This window comes from Bombina bombina, chromosome 1 (genome assembly GCF_027579735.1).
Source record: "Bombina bombina isolate aBomBom1 chromosome 1, aBomBom1.pri, whole genome shotgun sequence".
Taxonomy (NCBI): domain Eukaryota; kingdom Metazoa; phylum Chordata; class Amphibia; order Anura; family Bombinatoridae; genus Bombina; species Bombina bombina.
The window spans coordinates 852,255,022-852,271,759 of record NC_069499.1 but is presented as its reverse complement, the minus strand read 5'-3'; the positions used below and the strand labels follow the sequence as shown (position 1 = coordinate 852,271,759).

At 41.7% G+C, this 16,738-nt stretch overlaps 1 protein-coding gene across 2 annotated transcripts in view; it reads right to left on the bottom strand.

Moving 5' to 3' along the window:
* The window catches only part of DUS2 (dihydrouridine synthase 2), a 438,383-nt gene that overhangs the window by 151,794 nt on the left and 269,851 nt on the right, over positions 1 to 16,738 (bottom strand). For both annotated transcript variants that reach the window (XM_053699495.1, XM_053699494.1), the window contains exon 7: positions 9,112 to 9,159. In XM_053699495.1, the coding sequence (XP_053555470.1) occupies positions 9,112 to 9,159 (48 nt within the window). The remainder of the gene's footprint in view (positions 1 to 9,111; positions 9,160 to 16,738) is intronic.

The following is a 16,738-nucleotide window of genomic DNA, read 5'->3' as shown; positions in this document are numbered from 1 at the left end:
CAACAGGAAATGGCAAAGAGCCCAGCAAAGCTGGTCACATGATCCCTCCTAGGCTCCGCCTTCCCCAGTCATTCGACCGACGTAAAGGAGGAATATTTGCATAGGAGAAATCATATGATACCGTGGTGACTGTAGTTAAAGAAAATAAATCATCAGACCTGATTAAAAAACCAGGGCGGGCCGTGGACCGGACACACCGTTGGAGAAAGTAATTTATCAGGTAAACATAAATTCTGTTTTCTCCAACATAGGTGTGTCCGGTCCACGGCGTCATCCTTACTTGTGGGAACCAATACCAAAGCTTTAGGACACGGATGATGGGAGGGAGCAAATCAGGTCACCTAGATGGAAGGCACCAAGGTTTGCAAAACCTTTCTCCCAAAAATAGCCTCAGAAGAAGCAAAAGTATCAAATTTGTAAAATTTGGTAAAAGTGTGCAGTGAAGACCAAGTCGCTGCCTTACATATCTGATCAACAGAAGCCTCGTTCTTAAAGGCCCATGTGGAAGCCACGGCCCTAGTGGAATGAGCTGTGATTCTTTCAGGAGGCTGCCGTCCGGCAGTCTCATAAGCCAATCTGATGATGCTTTTAAGCCAAAAAGATAGAGAGGTAGAAGTTGCTTTTTGACCTCTCCTTTTACCAGAATAAACAACAAACAAGGAAGATGTTTGTCTGAAATCCTTTGTAGCATCTAAATAGAATTTTAGAGCACGAACTACATCCAAATTGTGCAACAAACGTTCCTTCTTTGAGACTGGATTCGGACACAAAGAAGGCACGACTATCTCCTGGTTAATGTTTTTGTTAGAAACAATTTTCGGAAGAAAACCAGGTTTAGTACGCAAAACCACCTTATCTGCATGGAACACCAGATAAGGAGGAGAACACTGCAGAGCAGATAACTCTGAAACTCTTCTAGCAGAAGAAATTGCAACCAAAAACAAAACTTTCCAAGATAATAACTTGATATCAACGGAATGTAGGGGCTCAAACGGAACCCCCTGAAGAACTGAAAGAACTAAATTGAGACTCCAAGGAGGAGTCAAAGGTTTGTAAACAGGCTTGATTCTAACCAGAGCCTGAACAAAAGCCTGAACATCTGGCACAGCCGCCAGCTTTTTGTGAAGTAAAACAGATAAAGCAGAAATCTGTCCCTTCAAAGAACTTGCAGATAATCCTTTCTCCAAACCTTCTTGAAGAAAGGATAGAATCTTAGGAATTTTTATCTTGTTCCATGGTAATCCTTTAGATTCACACCAACAGATATATTTTTTCCAAATTTTATGGTAGATTTTTCTAGTTACAGGCTTTCTGGCCTGAACAAGAGTATCAATGACAGAATCTGAGAACCCTCGCTTTGATAAAATCAAGCGTTCAATCTCCAAGCAGTCAGTTGGAGTGAAACCAGATTCGGATGTTCGAACGGACCTTGAACAAGAAGGTCCTGTCTCAAAGGTAGCTTCCATGGTGGAGCCGATGACATATTCACCAGGTCTGCATACCAAGTCCTGCGTGGCCACGCAGGAGCTATCAAGATCACCGATGCCCTCTCCTGATTGATCCTGGCTACCAGCCTGGGGATGAGAGGAAACGGTGGGAAAACATAAGCTAGGTTGAAGGTCCAAGGTGCTACTAGTGCATCTACTAGAGTCGCCTTGGGATCCCTGGATCTGGACCTGTAGCAAGGAACCTTGAAGTTCTGACGAGAGGCCATCAGATCCATGTCTGGAATGCCCCACAATTGAGTTATTTGGGCAAAGATTTCCGGATGGAGTTCCCACTCCCCCGGATGAAATGTCTGAGGACTCAGAAAATCCGCTTCCCAATTTTCCACGCCTAGGATGTGGATTGCAGACAAGTGGCAGGAGTGAGTCTCCGCCCATTGAATGATTTTGGTCACTTCTTCCATCGCCAGGGAACTCCTTGTTCCCCCCTGATGGTTGATATACGCAACAGTCGTCATGTTGTCTGATTGAAACCGTATGAATTTGGCCTTTGCTAGCTGAGGCCAAGCCTTGAGAGCATTGAATATCGCTCTCAGTTCCAGAATGTTTATCGGGAGAAGAGATTCTTCCCGAGACCAAAGACCCTGAGCTTTCAGGGGTTCCCAGACCGCGCCCCAGCCTACCAGACTGGCGTCGGTCGTGACAATGACCCACTCTGGTCTGCGGAAGCTCATCCCCTGTGACAGGTTGTCCAGGGTCAGCCACCAACGGAGTGAATCTCTGGTCCTCTGATCTACTTGTATCGTCGGAGACAAGTCTGTATAATCCCCATTCCACTGACTGAGCATGCACAGTTGTAATGGTCTCAGATGAATTCGCGCAAAAGGAACTATGTCCATTGCCGCGACCATCAAACCTATTACTTCCATGCACTGTGCTATGGAAGGAAGAAGAACAGAATTAAGTACTTGACAAGAGCTTAGAAGTTTTGATTTTCTGGCCTCTGTCAGAAAAATCCTCATTTCTAAGGAGTCTATTATTGTTCCCAAGAAGGGAACTCTTGTTGACGGAGATAGAGAACTTTTTTCTACGTTCACTTTCCACCCGTGAGATCTGAGAAAGGCCAGGACAATGTCCGTATGAGCCTTTGCTTGTGGTAGGGACGACGCTTGAATCAGTATGTCGTCCAAGTAAGGTACTACTGTAATGCCCCTTGGTCGTAGCACCGCTAGAAGGGACCCTAGTACCTTTGTGAAAATTCTTGGAGCAGTGGCTAATCCGAATGGAAGTGCCACAAACTGGTAATGCTTGTCCAGAAAGGCGAACCTTAGGAACCGATGATGTTCCTTGTGGATAGGAATATGTAGATACGCATCCTTTAAATCCACCGTGGTCATGAATTGACCTTCCTGGATGGAAGGAAGAATTGTCCGAATGGTTTCCATTTTGAACGATGGAACCTTGAGAAACTTGTTTAGGATCTTGAGATCTAAGATTGGTCTGAATGTTCCCTCTTTTTCGGGAACTATGAACAGATTGGAGTAGAATCCCATCCCTTGTTCTCCTAATGGAACAGGATGAATCACTCCCATTTTTAACAGGTCTTCTACACAATGTAAGAATGCCTGTCTTTTTATGTGGTCTGAAGACAATTGAGACCTGTGGAACCTCCCCCTTGGGGGAAGCTCCTTGAATTCCAGAAGATAACCTTGGGAGACTATTTCTAGCGCCCAAGGATCCAGAACATCTCTTGCCCAAGCCTGAGCGAAGAGAGAAAGTCTGCCCCCCACCAGATCCGGTCCCGGATCGGGGGCCAACATCTCATGCTGTCTTGGTAGCAGTGGCAGGTTTCTTGGCCTGCTTACCTTTGTTCCAGCCTTGCATTGGCCTCCAGGCTGGCTTGGTTTGAGAAGTATTACCCTCTTGCTTAGAGGATGTAGCACTTGGGGCTGGTCCGTTTCTGCGAAAGGGACGAAAATTTGGTTTATTTTTAGCCTTGAAAGACCTATCCTGAGGAAGGGCGTGGCCCTTACCCCCAGTGATAACAGAAAAAATCTCTTTCAAGTCAGGGCCAAACAGCGTTTTCCCCTTGAAAGGTATGTTAAGCAATTTGTTCTTGGAAGACGCATCCGCTGACCAAGATTTTAGCCAAAGCGCTCTGCGCGCCACAATAGCAAACCCTGAATTTTTCGCCGCTAATCTAGCCAATTGCAAAGTGGCGTCTAAAGTAAAAGAGTTAGCCAATTTGAGAGCATGAATTCTGTCCATAATCTCCTCATAAGAAGAATCTTTATTGAGCGACTTTTCTAGTTCATCGAACCAGAAACACGCTGCTGTAGTGACAGGAACAATGCATGAAATTGGTTGTAGAAGGTAACCTTGCTGAACAAACATCTTTTTAAGCAAACCCTCTAATTTTTTATCCATAGGATCTTTGAAAGCACAACTATCTTCTATAGGGATAGTAGTGCGTTTGTTTAGAGTAGAAACCGCCCCCTCGACCTTGGGGACTGTCTGCCATAAGTCCTTTCTGGGGTCGACCATAGGAAACAATTTCTTAAATATAGGGGGAGGGACAAAAGGTATGCCGGGCCTTTCCCATTCTTTGTTTACAATGTCCGCCACCCGCTTGGGTATAGGAAAAGCTTCGGGGGGCCCCGGGACCTCTAGGAACTTGTCCATCTTACATAATTTCTCTGGAATGACCAAATTCTCACAATCATCCAGAGTAGATAACACCTCCTTAAGCAGAGCGCGGAGATGTTCCAATTTAAATTTGAATGTAATCACATCAGGTTCAGCTTGTTGAGAAATTTTCCCTGAATCTGAAATTTCTCCCTCAGACAAAACCTCCCTGGCCCCCTCAGACTGGTGTAGGGGCATTTCAGAACCATTATCATCAGCGTCCTCATGCTCTTCAGTATTTTCTAAAACAGAGCAGTCGCGCTTTCGCTGATAAGTGGGCATTTTGGCTAAAATGTTTTTGATAGAATTATCCATTACAGCCGTTAATTGTTGCATAGTAAGGAGTATTGGCGCACTAGATGTACTAGGGGCCTCCTGTGTGGGCAAGACTGGCGTAGACGAAGGAGGGGATGATGCAGTACCATGCTTACTCCCCTTACTTGAGGAATCATCTTGGGCATCATTTTCTCTAAATTTTGTGTCACATAAATCACATCTATTTAAATGAGAAGGAACCTTGGCTTCCTCACATACAGAACATAGTCTATCTGATAGTTCAGACATGTTAAACAGGCATAAACTTGATAACAAAGTACAAAAAACGTTTTAAAATAAAACCGTTACTGTCACTTTAAATTTTAAACTGAACACACTTTATTACTGAAAATGTGAAAAAGTATGAAGGAATTGTTGAAAATTCACCAAAATTTCACCACAGTGTCTTAAAGCCTTAAAAGTATTGCACACCAAATTTGAAAGCTTTAACTCTTAAAATAACGGAACCGGAGCCGTTTTTATATTTAACCCCTATACAGTCCCTGGTATCTGCTTTGCTGAGACCCAACCAAGCCCAAAGGGGAATACGATACCAAATGACGCCTTCAGTAAGCTTTTTCTATGTATCTGAGCTCCTCACACATGCATCTGCATGCCTTGCTTCCCAAAAACAACTGCGCAATAGAGGCGCGAAAATGAGGCTCTGCCTATGATTAGAGAAGGCCCCCAGTGAAAAAGGTGTCCAATACAGTGCCTGCCGGTTATTTTACATAATTCCCAAGAATAAAATAACTCCTCAAAGCTATGAAGTATTAAAAATGCTTATAAATCAATCGTTTTAGCCCAGAAAAATGTCTACCAGTCTTTAAAGCCCTTGTGAAGCCCTTTATTCTTATTTAATAAAAATGGCTTACCGGATCCCATAGGGAAAATGACAGCTTCCAGCATTACCAAGTCTTGTTAGAAATGTGTCATACCTCAAGCAGCAAAAGTCTGCTCACTGTTTCCCCCAACTGAAGTTAATTCCTCTCAACAGTCCTGTGTGGAAACAGCCATCGATTTTAGTAACGGTTGCTAAAATCATTTTCCTCCTACAAACAGAAATCTTCATCTCTTTTCTGTTTCAGAGTAAATAGTACATACCAGCACTATTTTAAAATAACAAACTCTTGATTGAAGAATAAAAACTACATTTAAACACCAAAAAACTCTAAGCCATCTCCGTGGAGATGTTGCCTGTACAACGGCAAAGAGAATGACTGGGGAAGGCGGAGCCTAGGAGGGATCATGTGACCAGCTTTGCTGGGCTCTTTGCCATTTCCTGTTGGGGAAGAGAATATCCCACAAGTAAGGATGACGCCGTGGACCGGACACACCTATGTTGGAGAAATTTTGTTTTGTAACTATTTAATAGCTATTGTACCAAGTAAAAATAAATACCAAGTTACCTGTAAAATAAATATAAACCCTAAAATAGCTACAATGTAATTATTAATTATATTGTAGCTATCTTATGGTTTATTTTATAGGTAAGTATTTAGATATAAATAGGAATATTTTAATTAATAATATTAATATTAGATTTATTTTAATAAGAGTTTAGTTAGGGATGTTAGAGTTAGATAGGGTTATTATACTTAATATATATATATATATATAAATAATATAATAACGATATTAACTATATTAACCCTAATATAATTAGGGTTAATATAGTTAATATAGCTGGCGGCGGTGTAGGGGGATTAGATTAGGGGTTAATGTATTTAATATAGGTGGCGGCGGTGTAGGTGGATTAGATTAGGGGTTAATACATTTATTATAGGTGGCGGCGGTGTAGGGGGATTTAGATTAGATGCAAAAGAGCAGTTTACTTTGTGACAAAGCCCCACCAAAAGCCCTTTAAAGTGCTGGTAAAAGAGCTGAATTCTTTGGGGCATGCCCAGCAAAAAGCCCTTTTAAGGGCTGGCAATAGAGCAGTTTACTTTGGGGTAAAGTCACGCAAAAAGCCCTTTTCAGGGCTATTTGTAGGGTTAGACTCAGGTTTAGTGGTAGGGATAGTTTAGTATTTTAGGGGTTAAATAATTTAATATAGCTGGCGGCGGGGTAGGGGGATTAGATTAGGGGTTAATTAATTTAATATAGCTGGCGGCGGGGTAGGGGGATTAGATTAGGGGTTAAATTATTTAATATAGGTGGCGGCGGGCAGGGTAGGGGGATTAAATTAGGGGTTAATAATTTTAAAATAGATGGCGGCGGGGTAGGGGCTCACTTTAGGGGGTAGGTAAGGTAGATGGCGGCGGGGTAGGGGCTCACATTAGGGGGTTATAGATTTAATATAGCTGCCGGCGGGGTCCGGGAGCGGCGGTTTAGGGGTTAATAACTTTATTAGGTGGCGGCGGGGTCCGGGAGCGGCGGTTTAGGGGTTAATACATTTTTTATTGTTAGGTTAGTGAGGGAGGATAGCGGATAGAGGGTTAGACGTGTCGGGCTATGTTTGGGAGGCGTGTTAGACAGTGCGGGTGATTTTATAACTTTAGTCAGGTTTTGTAGGCGCCGGCAGTTTCTAAAGTGCCGTAAGTCACTGGCGACTCCAGAAATTTGTGCTTACGCAGATTTCAGGACATCGCTGGTTTATCTGACTTACGGCACTTTAGCCTCTGACGGCGCCGTATATAGGATAGCTCGAGTTGCGAGCTGAAACTGCGGGCGGCGGGGGTTCCCTCACTTGCGCCGCAAACTACGCTGCATATCGGATCGCGCCCATGCTTTATTCACTTTGATAACTTTTGCTGTAATAAATCTCTGAAAACTGTGGCAATACCCCCAGACAACCTAGAGTGCAATATCAAGCAGTGATTAACTGAAGAGCTCATTTAACCCATGCATAAGACACAGCAGAGTATACTGAAGGTTTGTTTTTTATTTAAAGGGTGAGTTCCTAGGCTACAAACTATTACAAATTTTAGTTGTAAATAATTGCTGAACATTTTTTGTGTTTGCAGTTCTTCTTTAATATAATACTTGACAAAGGGCATATTGTTTGCCTGAAACGTTGCTGTTATTGTTGGAACCCTGTATGCACAAATAAAGGTCGATTTGCACTACTAGCTGGAGAACTTTTTTAAATTATATATATATATATATATATATATATATATATATATATATATATATATATATATATATATATATATATTGTGACAGAAAGCAAGGCCTGGTTATAAATGGAAGATATTTAAAACCAGGCATTGTACATGCTATTTCTCCTTTCAGTTAAAACCCCAGGGAGAAAGAGTGTGTATTTGATTATCCCAGACAGCTGTGAAGCTGTCCAGCAGCTAATCACAGGTGTGGCTAATTAGAAGTTGTGAGGGTTTAAATAGACGCCTCACTTAGGCCTTGAGAGAGAGAGATATACAGCTACAGAAGCTGGTGTGTGTGTTTGTTACACTGTGTAAAAGACTTTTGTTCCTGTGAACTGTAAAAGGACATTATTTTTACAAAGCACTTGTGGAATGCTGTGAAGTGCTGGGACACATTTAAAAGTACTTAACTTTGCTGCAGAGGAAGGATTTCCCTCTCTTGATAATGAACTGCCTGTTTGTTATTGCTGTGAAAAATAAAGCCTTTTAAACTACAGTGGACTGTCCTGTGCTGCATTTGTGCCCTAGAAGACCGTGGTTAAAAGTGTTCCTGTCACAATATATATATATATATATATATATATATATATATATATATATATATATATATATATATATATATATACACACATACACAAATCGGCTTACAATTTCCACTAGTCCCAGACGAGTAAGAAATCGTACCAGAAGAGTAATAAATTTGACTATTTTTCCCATCTTTAGCATTGAGTGGGCCAGTAACTTTTTCCCTCTGGGCTAGTAACTATTCACATATATATGTGTGTGTGTATATGTATATTATATATTATATCCCTTTAAATAAAAGAACAAATAGTCTTTTGTCCTTTCTCTACATCCTTCCCAGGGGACATGTCTGACTGCTGTTTCAGTGTTCTTGTGGGTAGCCATGCACATTGTTTATTGGTAATAAGCAGTAGGAGCTCTAGATCATGAGCGTCTGTCATCTGCTGCCTGGATCGCACAAAAATCAGGTTTGAATCAATTTGTCAGAATTGAGGCTATAAACAAGAAGCATACTGTGGCATGTCTGAGACTTGGCAATGTGGAACATTCCATGGACTCGCTTTTAGTTTTACTAAGTGCAGCATGATGCTTTGAGGTCAGCATTATCCCTGGAGAGGTACGACACAAGAAAAGCCAACGATTTCAGAGTAATATGTTCCCTTTAGGACACAGCAAGTTCATTTTCTTTGATATTAATAACGGGGTCTCTTAAAGGCACAGTACTTAGAGACGGTAAACAATTTGAGAGTGTAATATAAAATCTTTAATTACTGTATGTGTAGTAAAACAACTTTGCAATATACTGTCATTATTTAGTTTGGTCCTTATTCCTGTAATTAAAGTCTAAGAACCATAGCTAAAAATACTGAAGGCTTGAATGCAAGCCTCCCAATCAAAATACAATATTTGCACATTTCCAATAGTGGAGAAGAGGTCGCTGCAAAAGTGATGGTTTGTGACACTGCCATGCAAACTATTAGCAAAGATAAATTTCAATTTGTGCGCAATTTAAAATGATCATTATTCTCACTTACCATCTCAATTTTCTCTGGATAAGTAAGCAGTGCCGCTCCCATACCACCCTGCAGAACAATATTAAAAAAGAAAATACTGAAAATAAAGAACAGTGCAATTTGCCCCTTTAAAAGTGACTTTAGTGCAAAAACAACATTAAAAAAACCCCCATAAAAATACATTTGTTACTTCCCCCATCTTAAAGGGAAATTGTAGTGAAAAAAATTATACTGTTATTCGTGTACTACTCGCTTTGGAACTCACACACATAAACAGGTCAGTCTCACTCAGGAGCAATAAGCTCTACAACTTCATAACTAAACACAGCTGGTGAATGGTGGGGTCATGTGACTGCCACTGCAGAATGGCTCACTGTTTATTTCCTGAATGGGAACAACAGTCCTCTGTGGCATCCAAGCTAGACTTTATCCATGTGTTTAACAAATGTGCTGGTGTTACACACATGGTTTTAAAGTGAGACGTGCCGAAATGACATGCGTCTAAGAAATTAGATGTCCCTAAAAATGCACAAAAATTGGCGAGAAGTGGTCCCAACATTCACAGCTCAATTAATATAGGTGAGTTTATTTACTTTTAAGTTCTATGAATTATTTTGTATTCTCTTTATATATAGAAATATCTGTATATTTTTATGAGTTAACCATTTTATTTCAACCATCTCTGCTAAGCACACAACACAAATATTCTTCCCTTACTCTGGTCACATGAACCATAAAAGCATCATTACACACGCACAGCCTGCAAAGTAATGCAATTTCCATACACTTGTTAACCTACTTGATACCATGTTGAGCTGAGCATCTATAGAAAGTAAAAGAAAAAGTGAGCTGGAAGAGTTTTAGTAAGGGTTACCAAGGCAACAATAAACCATGAGTTCATTACATGAAAATGGATCTTAATGACCTGCTGTTAGCAAGCAAACCGCATTTATAAAATCCCAATACTTCTGCTGATTTATTGATTTCATCTTATTATTTAGAACCATGAGAGTGAGGAAGTAAAAAAAAAAAAAAAAACAGGCACAATGAATGATAACACAGAAATAAGGGGAGATACAACGCTGGAGAAACATATATCACAGATATTCTCAGTGTGTTTATTGGTATTTGTTATAATGTGAATACCTTTGCTTTAAAATGTTAACATTTATGTGGGTATCATCCTTAGATCTGGTGTCTTACCCAATACCTATAATTAATTGAAAAACATAATTAATGTAAGAGCGTACCTGATAAATTCATTTAATTCATGGTGGCAAGAGTCCACAAGCTGTTATGTATGGGATATACAAAGTTTACCAAACCTCAAAAGCCTATAAATACCCCACCCACCTCACTTTAACATATAGCCAAGTGGTGAGTAAAAGCTGAATTGAGGAACAGGAAAAAAAGATTTATAACAAAAATAATAATCCAATGGGTGGGGCCTCGTGGACTCTCGCCACCATGAACAAAATTAATTTATCAGGTAAGCTCTTACATAAATGATGTTTTCTTTCATACAGGTAACGAGAGTCCATGAGCCGTTACAAATGGGATATAATACCCAAGATGTGGAAGTCCACGAGTAATAATAACAATGACTGATATGTCAAAAAAACTCAAAATCATTGGCACAATTCTCAAACTGAGACAACTGCCTGAAGGACATTTCTACCAAAAGCTGCTTCTGATGAGTCAAAAAATCAAAATGGTAAAATTTATTAAAAGGTATGCAGAGAAGACCAAGGCCTCTAGTTATCAACACGTCTACTTACCTGCCTTCGCCGGCCCAATACGCCCGCCTACCATCGCCGCCGCGGACCTGAAAAATCTCGCCAAAGTTATCAATAAATCTGTCAAAAAGCCGTGCACCAAGTACGGGGCGATGAGCAGCGGACTGTGATAGTTATCACTCATCCGATCTCGCTGCTCTTCGCCTTTTTCACAGCTTTATTGACAAGCTGTCACTAAGCACCCACACTAAACTACACTGTTTTACCCCCTATACCGGCGCCCCTGGAGCCCCCCGCAACTAAATAAAGTTATTAACCCCTAAACCGCCGCTCCCGGACACCGCCGCAACTATAATAAATGTATTAACCCCTAAACCACCGCTCCCGGAGCCCACCGCCACCTACATTATACCTAGTAACCCATATCCTGCCCCCCCCCATACCGCAGCAACCTACAATAAATTTATTAACCCCTATCCTGCCGATACCGGACCCCGCCGCAACTAAATAGTTTAACCCCTAAACCACCAATCCCGGAACCCCGCCGCAACCTATAATAAACTTATTAACCCCTAATCTTCCCCCCCTACACCGTCGCCACCTATAATAAATTTATTAACCCCTATCCTGCCCCCCCTACACCACCGCCACTATAATAAAATTATTAACCCCTAAACCTAAGTCTAACCCTAACCCTAACACCCCCCTAACTTAAATATTAATTAAATAAATCTAAATAATATTTCTCCTATTAACTAAATTAATCGTATTTAAAACGAAATACTTACCTTTAAAATAAACCCTAATATAGCTACAATATAAATAATTATATTGTATCTATTTTAGGATTTATTTTTATTTTACAGGCAAATTTCAATTTATTTTAACTAGATACAATAGCTATTAAATAGTTATTAACTATTTAATAGCTATCTAGTTAAAATAAAGAGAAATTTACCTGTAAAATAAAAACGAACCTAAGTTACAATTAAATCTAACACTACAATTAAATAAATTATTCCTATTTAAAACGAAATACTTACCTGTAAAAACAGAATTTATGTTTACCTGATAAATTACTTTCTCCAACGGTGTGTCCGGTCCACGGCGTCATCCTTACTTGTGGGATATTCTCTTCCCCAACAGGAAATGGCAAAGAGCCCAGCAAAGCTGGTCACATGATCCCTCCTAGGCTCCGCCTTCCCCAGTCATTCGACCGACGTAAAGGAGGAATATTTGCATAGGAGAAATCATATGATACCGTGGTGACTGTAGTTAGAGAAAATAAATCATCAGACCTGATTAAAAAACCAGGGCGGGCCGTGGACCGGACACACCGTTGGAGAAAGTAATTTATCAGGTAAACATAAATTCTGTTTTCTCCAACATGGGTGTGTCCGGTCCACGGCGTCATCCTTACTTGTGGGAACCAATACCAAAGCTTTAGGACACGGATGATGGGAGGGAGCAAATCAGGTCACCTAGATGGAAGGCACCACGGCTTGCAAAACCTTTCTCCCAAAAATAGCCTCAGAAGAAGCAAAAGTATCAAATTTGTAAAATTTGGTAAAAGTGTGCAGTGAAGACCAAGTCGCTGCCTTACATATCTGATCAACAGAAGCCTCGTTCTTGAAGGCCCATGTGGAAGCCACGGCCCTAGTGGAATGAGCTGTGATTCTTTCAGGAGGCTGCCGTCCGGCAGTCTCATAAGCCAATCTGATGATGCTTTTAAGCCAAAAAGAGAGAGAGGTAGAAGTTGCTTTTTGACCTCTCCTTTTACCAGAATAAACAACAAACAAGGAAGATGTTTGTCTGAAATCCTTTGTAGCCTCTAAATAGAATTTTAGAGCACGAACTACATCCAAATTGTGCAACAAACGTTCCTTCTTTGAAACTGGATTCGGACACAAAGAAGGCACGACTATCTCCTGGTTAATATTTTTGTTAGAAACAACTTTCGGAAGAAAACCAGGTTTAGTACGCAAAACCACCTTATCTGCATGGAACACCAGATAAGGAGGAGAACACTGCAGAGCAGATAACTCTGAAACTCTTCTAGCAGAAGAAATTGCAACCAAAAACAAAACTTTCCAAGATAATAACTTGATATCAACGGAATGTAGGGGTTCAAACGGAACCCCCTGAAGAACTGAAAGAACTAAATTGAGACTCCAAGGAGGAGTCAAAGGTTTGTAAACAGGCTTGATTCTAACCAGAGCCTGAACAAAAGCTTGAACATCTGGCACAGCCGCCAGCTTTTTGTGAAGCAAAACAGATAAAGCAGAAATCTGTCCCTTCAAAGAACTTGCAGATAATCCTTTCTCCAAACCTTCTTGAAGAAAGGATAGAATCTTAGGAATTTTTATCTTGTTCCATGGTAATCCTTTAGATTCACACCAACAGATATATTTTTTCCAAATTTTATGGTAGATTTTTCTAGTTACAGGCTTTCTGGCCTGAACAAGAGTATCAATGACAGAATCTGAGAACCCTCGCTTTGATAAAATCAAGCGTTCAATCTCCAAGCAGTCAGTTGGAGTGAGGCCAGATTCGGATGTTCGAACGGACCTTGAACAAGAAGGTCCTGTCTCAAAGGTAGCTTCCATGGTGGAGCCGATGACATATTCACCAGATCTGCATACCAAGTCCTGCGTGGCCACGCAGGAGCTATCAAGATCACCGATACCCTCTCCTGTTTGATCCTGGCTATCAGCCTGGGAATGAGAGGAAATGGTGGGAACACATAAGCTAGGTTGAAGCTCCAAGGTGCTACTAGTGCATCCACTAGTCGCCTTGGGATCCCTGGATCTGGACCCGTAGCAAGGAACCTTGAAGTTCTGACGAGACGCCATCAGATCCATGTCTGGAATGCCCCACAATTGAATTATTTGGGCAAAGATTTCCGGATGGAGTTCCCACTCCCCCGGATGAAATGTCTGACGACTCAGAAAATCCGCTTCCCAATTTTCCACTCCTGGGATGTGGATTGCAGACAAGTGGCAGGAGTGAGTCTCCGCCCATTGAATTATTTTGGTCACTTCTTCCATCGCCAGGGAACTCCTTGTTCCCCCCTGATGGTTGATATACGCAACAGTCGTCATGTTGTCTGATTGAAACCGTATGAATTTGGCCTTTGCTAGCTGAGGCCAAGCCTTGAGAGCATTGAATATCGCTCTCAGTTCCAGAATATTTATCGGGAGAAGAGATTCTTCCCGAGACCAAAGACCCTGAGCTTTCAGGGGTTCCCAGACCGCGCCCCAGCCCACCAGACTGGCGTCGGTCGTGACAATGACCCACTCTGGTCTGCAGAAGCTCATCCCTTGTGACAGGTTGTCCAGGGTCAGCCACGAACGGAGTGAATCTCTGGTCCTCTGATCTACACTGAGCATGCACAGTTGTAATGGTCTTAGATGAATTCGCGCAAAAGGAACTATGTCCATTGCCGCGACCATCAAACCTATTACTTCCATGCACTGCGCTATGGAAGGAAGAAGAACAGAATGAAGTACTTGACAAGAGCTTAGAAGTTTTGATTTTCTGGCCTCTGTCCGAAAAATCCTCATTTCTAAGGAGTCTATTATTGTTCCCAAGAAGGGAACTCTTGTTGACGGAGATAGAGAACTTTTTTCTACGTTCACTTTCCACCCGTGAGATCTGAGAAAGGCCAGGACAATGTCCGTATGAGCCTTTGCTTGTGGTAGAGACGACGCTTGAATCAGTATGTCGTCCAAGTAAGGTACTACTGCAATGCCCCTTGGTCTTAGCACCGCTAGAAGGGACCCTAGTACCTTTGTGAAAATTCTTGGAGCAGTGGCTAATCCGAATGGAAGTGCCACAAACTGGTAATGCTTGTCCAGAAAGGCGAACCTTAGGAACCGATGATGTTCCTTGTGAATAGGAATATGTAGATACGCATCCTTTAAATCCACCGTGGTCATGAATTGACCTTCCTGGATGGTAGGAAGAATTGTCCGAATGGTTTCCATTTTGAACGATGGAACCTTGAGAAATTTGTTTAGGATCTTGAGATCTAAGATTGGTCTGAATGTTCCCTCTTTTTTGGGAACTATGAACAGATTGGAGTAGAATCCCATCCCTTGTTCTCCTAATGGAACCGGATGAATCACTCCCATTTTTAACAGGTCTTCTACACAATGTAAGAATGCCTGTCTTTTTATGTGGTCTGAAGACAATTGAGACCTGTGGAACCTCCCCCTTGGGGGTAGCTCCTTGAATTCCAGAAGATAACCTTGGGAGACTATTTCTAGCGCCCAAGGATCCAGAACATCTCTTGCCCAAGCCTGAGCGAAGAGAGAAAGTCTGCCCCCCACCAGATCCGGTCCCGGATCGGGGGCCAACATCTCATGCTGTCTTGGTAGCAGTGGCAGGTTTCTTAGCCTGCTTACCTTTGTTCCAGCCTTGCATTGGCCTCCAGGCTGGCTTGGTCTGAGAAGTATTACCCTCTTGCTTAGAGGATGTAGAACTTGAGGCTGGTCCGTTTCTGCGAAAGGGACGAAAATTTGGTTTATTTTTAGCCTTAAAAGACCTATCCTGAGGAAGGGCGTGGCCCTTACCCCCAGTGATATCTGAAATAATCTCTTTCAAGTCAGGGCCAAACAGCGTTTTCCCCTTGAAAGGTATGTTAAGCAATTTGTTCTTGGAAGACGCATCCGCTGACCAAGATTTTAGCCAAAGCGCTCTGCGCGCCACAATAGCAAACCCTGAATTTTTCGCCGCTAATCTAGCTAATTGCAAAGTGGCGTCTAAAGTAAAAGAGTTAGCCAATTTAAGAGCGTGAACTCTGTCCATAATCTCCTCATAAGAAGAATCTTTATCAAGCGACTTTTCTAGTTCATCGAACCAGAAACACGCTGCTGTAGTGACAGGAACAATGCATGAAATTGGTTGTAGAAGGTAACCTTGCTGAACAAACATCTTTTTAAGCAAACCCTCTAATTTTTTATCCATAGGATCTTTGAAAGCACAACTATCTTCTATAGGGATAGTAGTGCGTTTGTTTAGAGTAGAAACCGCCCCCTCGACCTTGGGGACTGTCTGCCATAAGTCCTTTCTGGGGTCGACCATAGGAAACAATTTCTTAAATATAGGGGGAGGGACAAAAGGTATGCCGGGCCTTTCCCATTCTTTGTTTACAATGTCCGCCACCCGCTTGGGTATAGGAAAAGCTTCGGGGGGCCCCGGGACCTCTAGGAACTTGTCCATCTTACATAATTTCTCTGGAATGACCAAATTGTCACAATCATCCAGAGTAGACAACACCTCCTTAAGCAGAGCGCGGAGATGTTCCAATTTAAATTTGAATGTAATCACATCAGGTTCAGCTTGTTGAGAAATTTTCCCTGAATCTGAAATTTCTCCCTCAGACAAAACCTCCCTGGCCCCCTCAGACTGGTGTAGGGGCATGTCAGAACCATTATCATCAGCGTCCTCATGCTCTTCAGTATTTTCTAAAACAGAGCAGTCGCGCTTTCGCTGATAAGTGGGCATTTTGGCTAAAATGTTTTTGATAGAATTATCCATTACAGCCGTTAATTGTTTCATAGTAAGGAGTATTGGCGCACTAGATGTACTAGGGGCCTCCTGTGTGGGCAAGACTGGCGTAGACGAAGGAGGGGATGATGCAGTACCATGCTTACTCCCCTCACTTGAGGAATCATCTTGGGCATCATTTTCTCTAAATTGTTTGTCACATACATCACATCTATTAAAATGAGAAGGAACCTTGGCTTCCTCACATACAGAACATAGTCTATCTGATAGTTCAGACATGTTAAACAGGCATAAACTTGATAACAAAGTACAAAAAACGTTTTAAAATAAAACCGTTACTGTCACTTTAAATTTTAAACTGAACACACTTTATTACTGAATATGTGAAAAAATATGAAGGA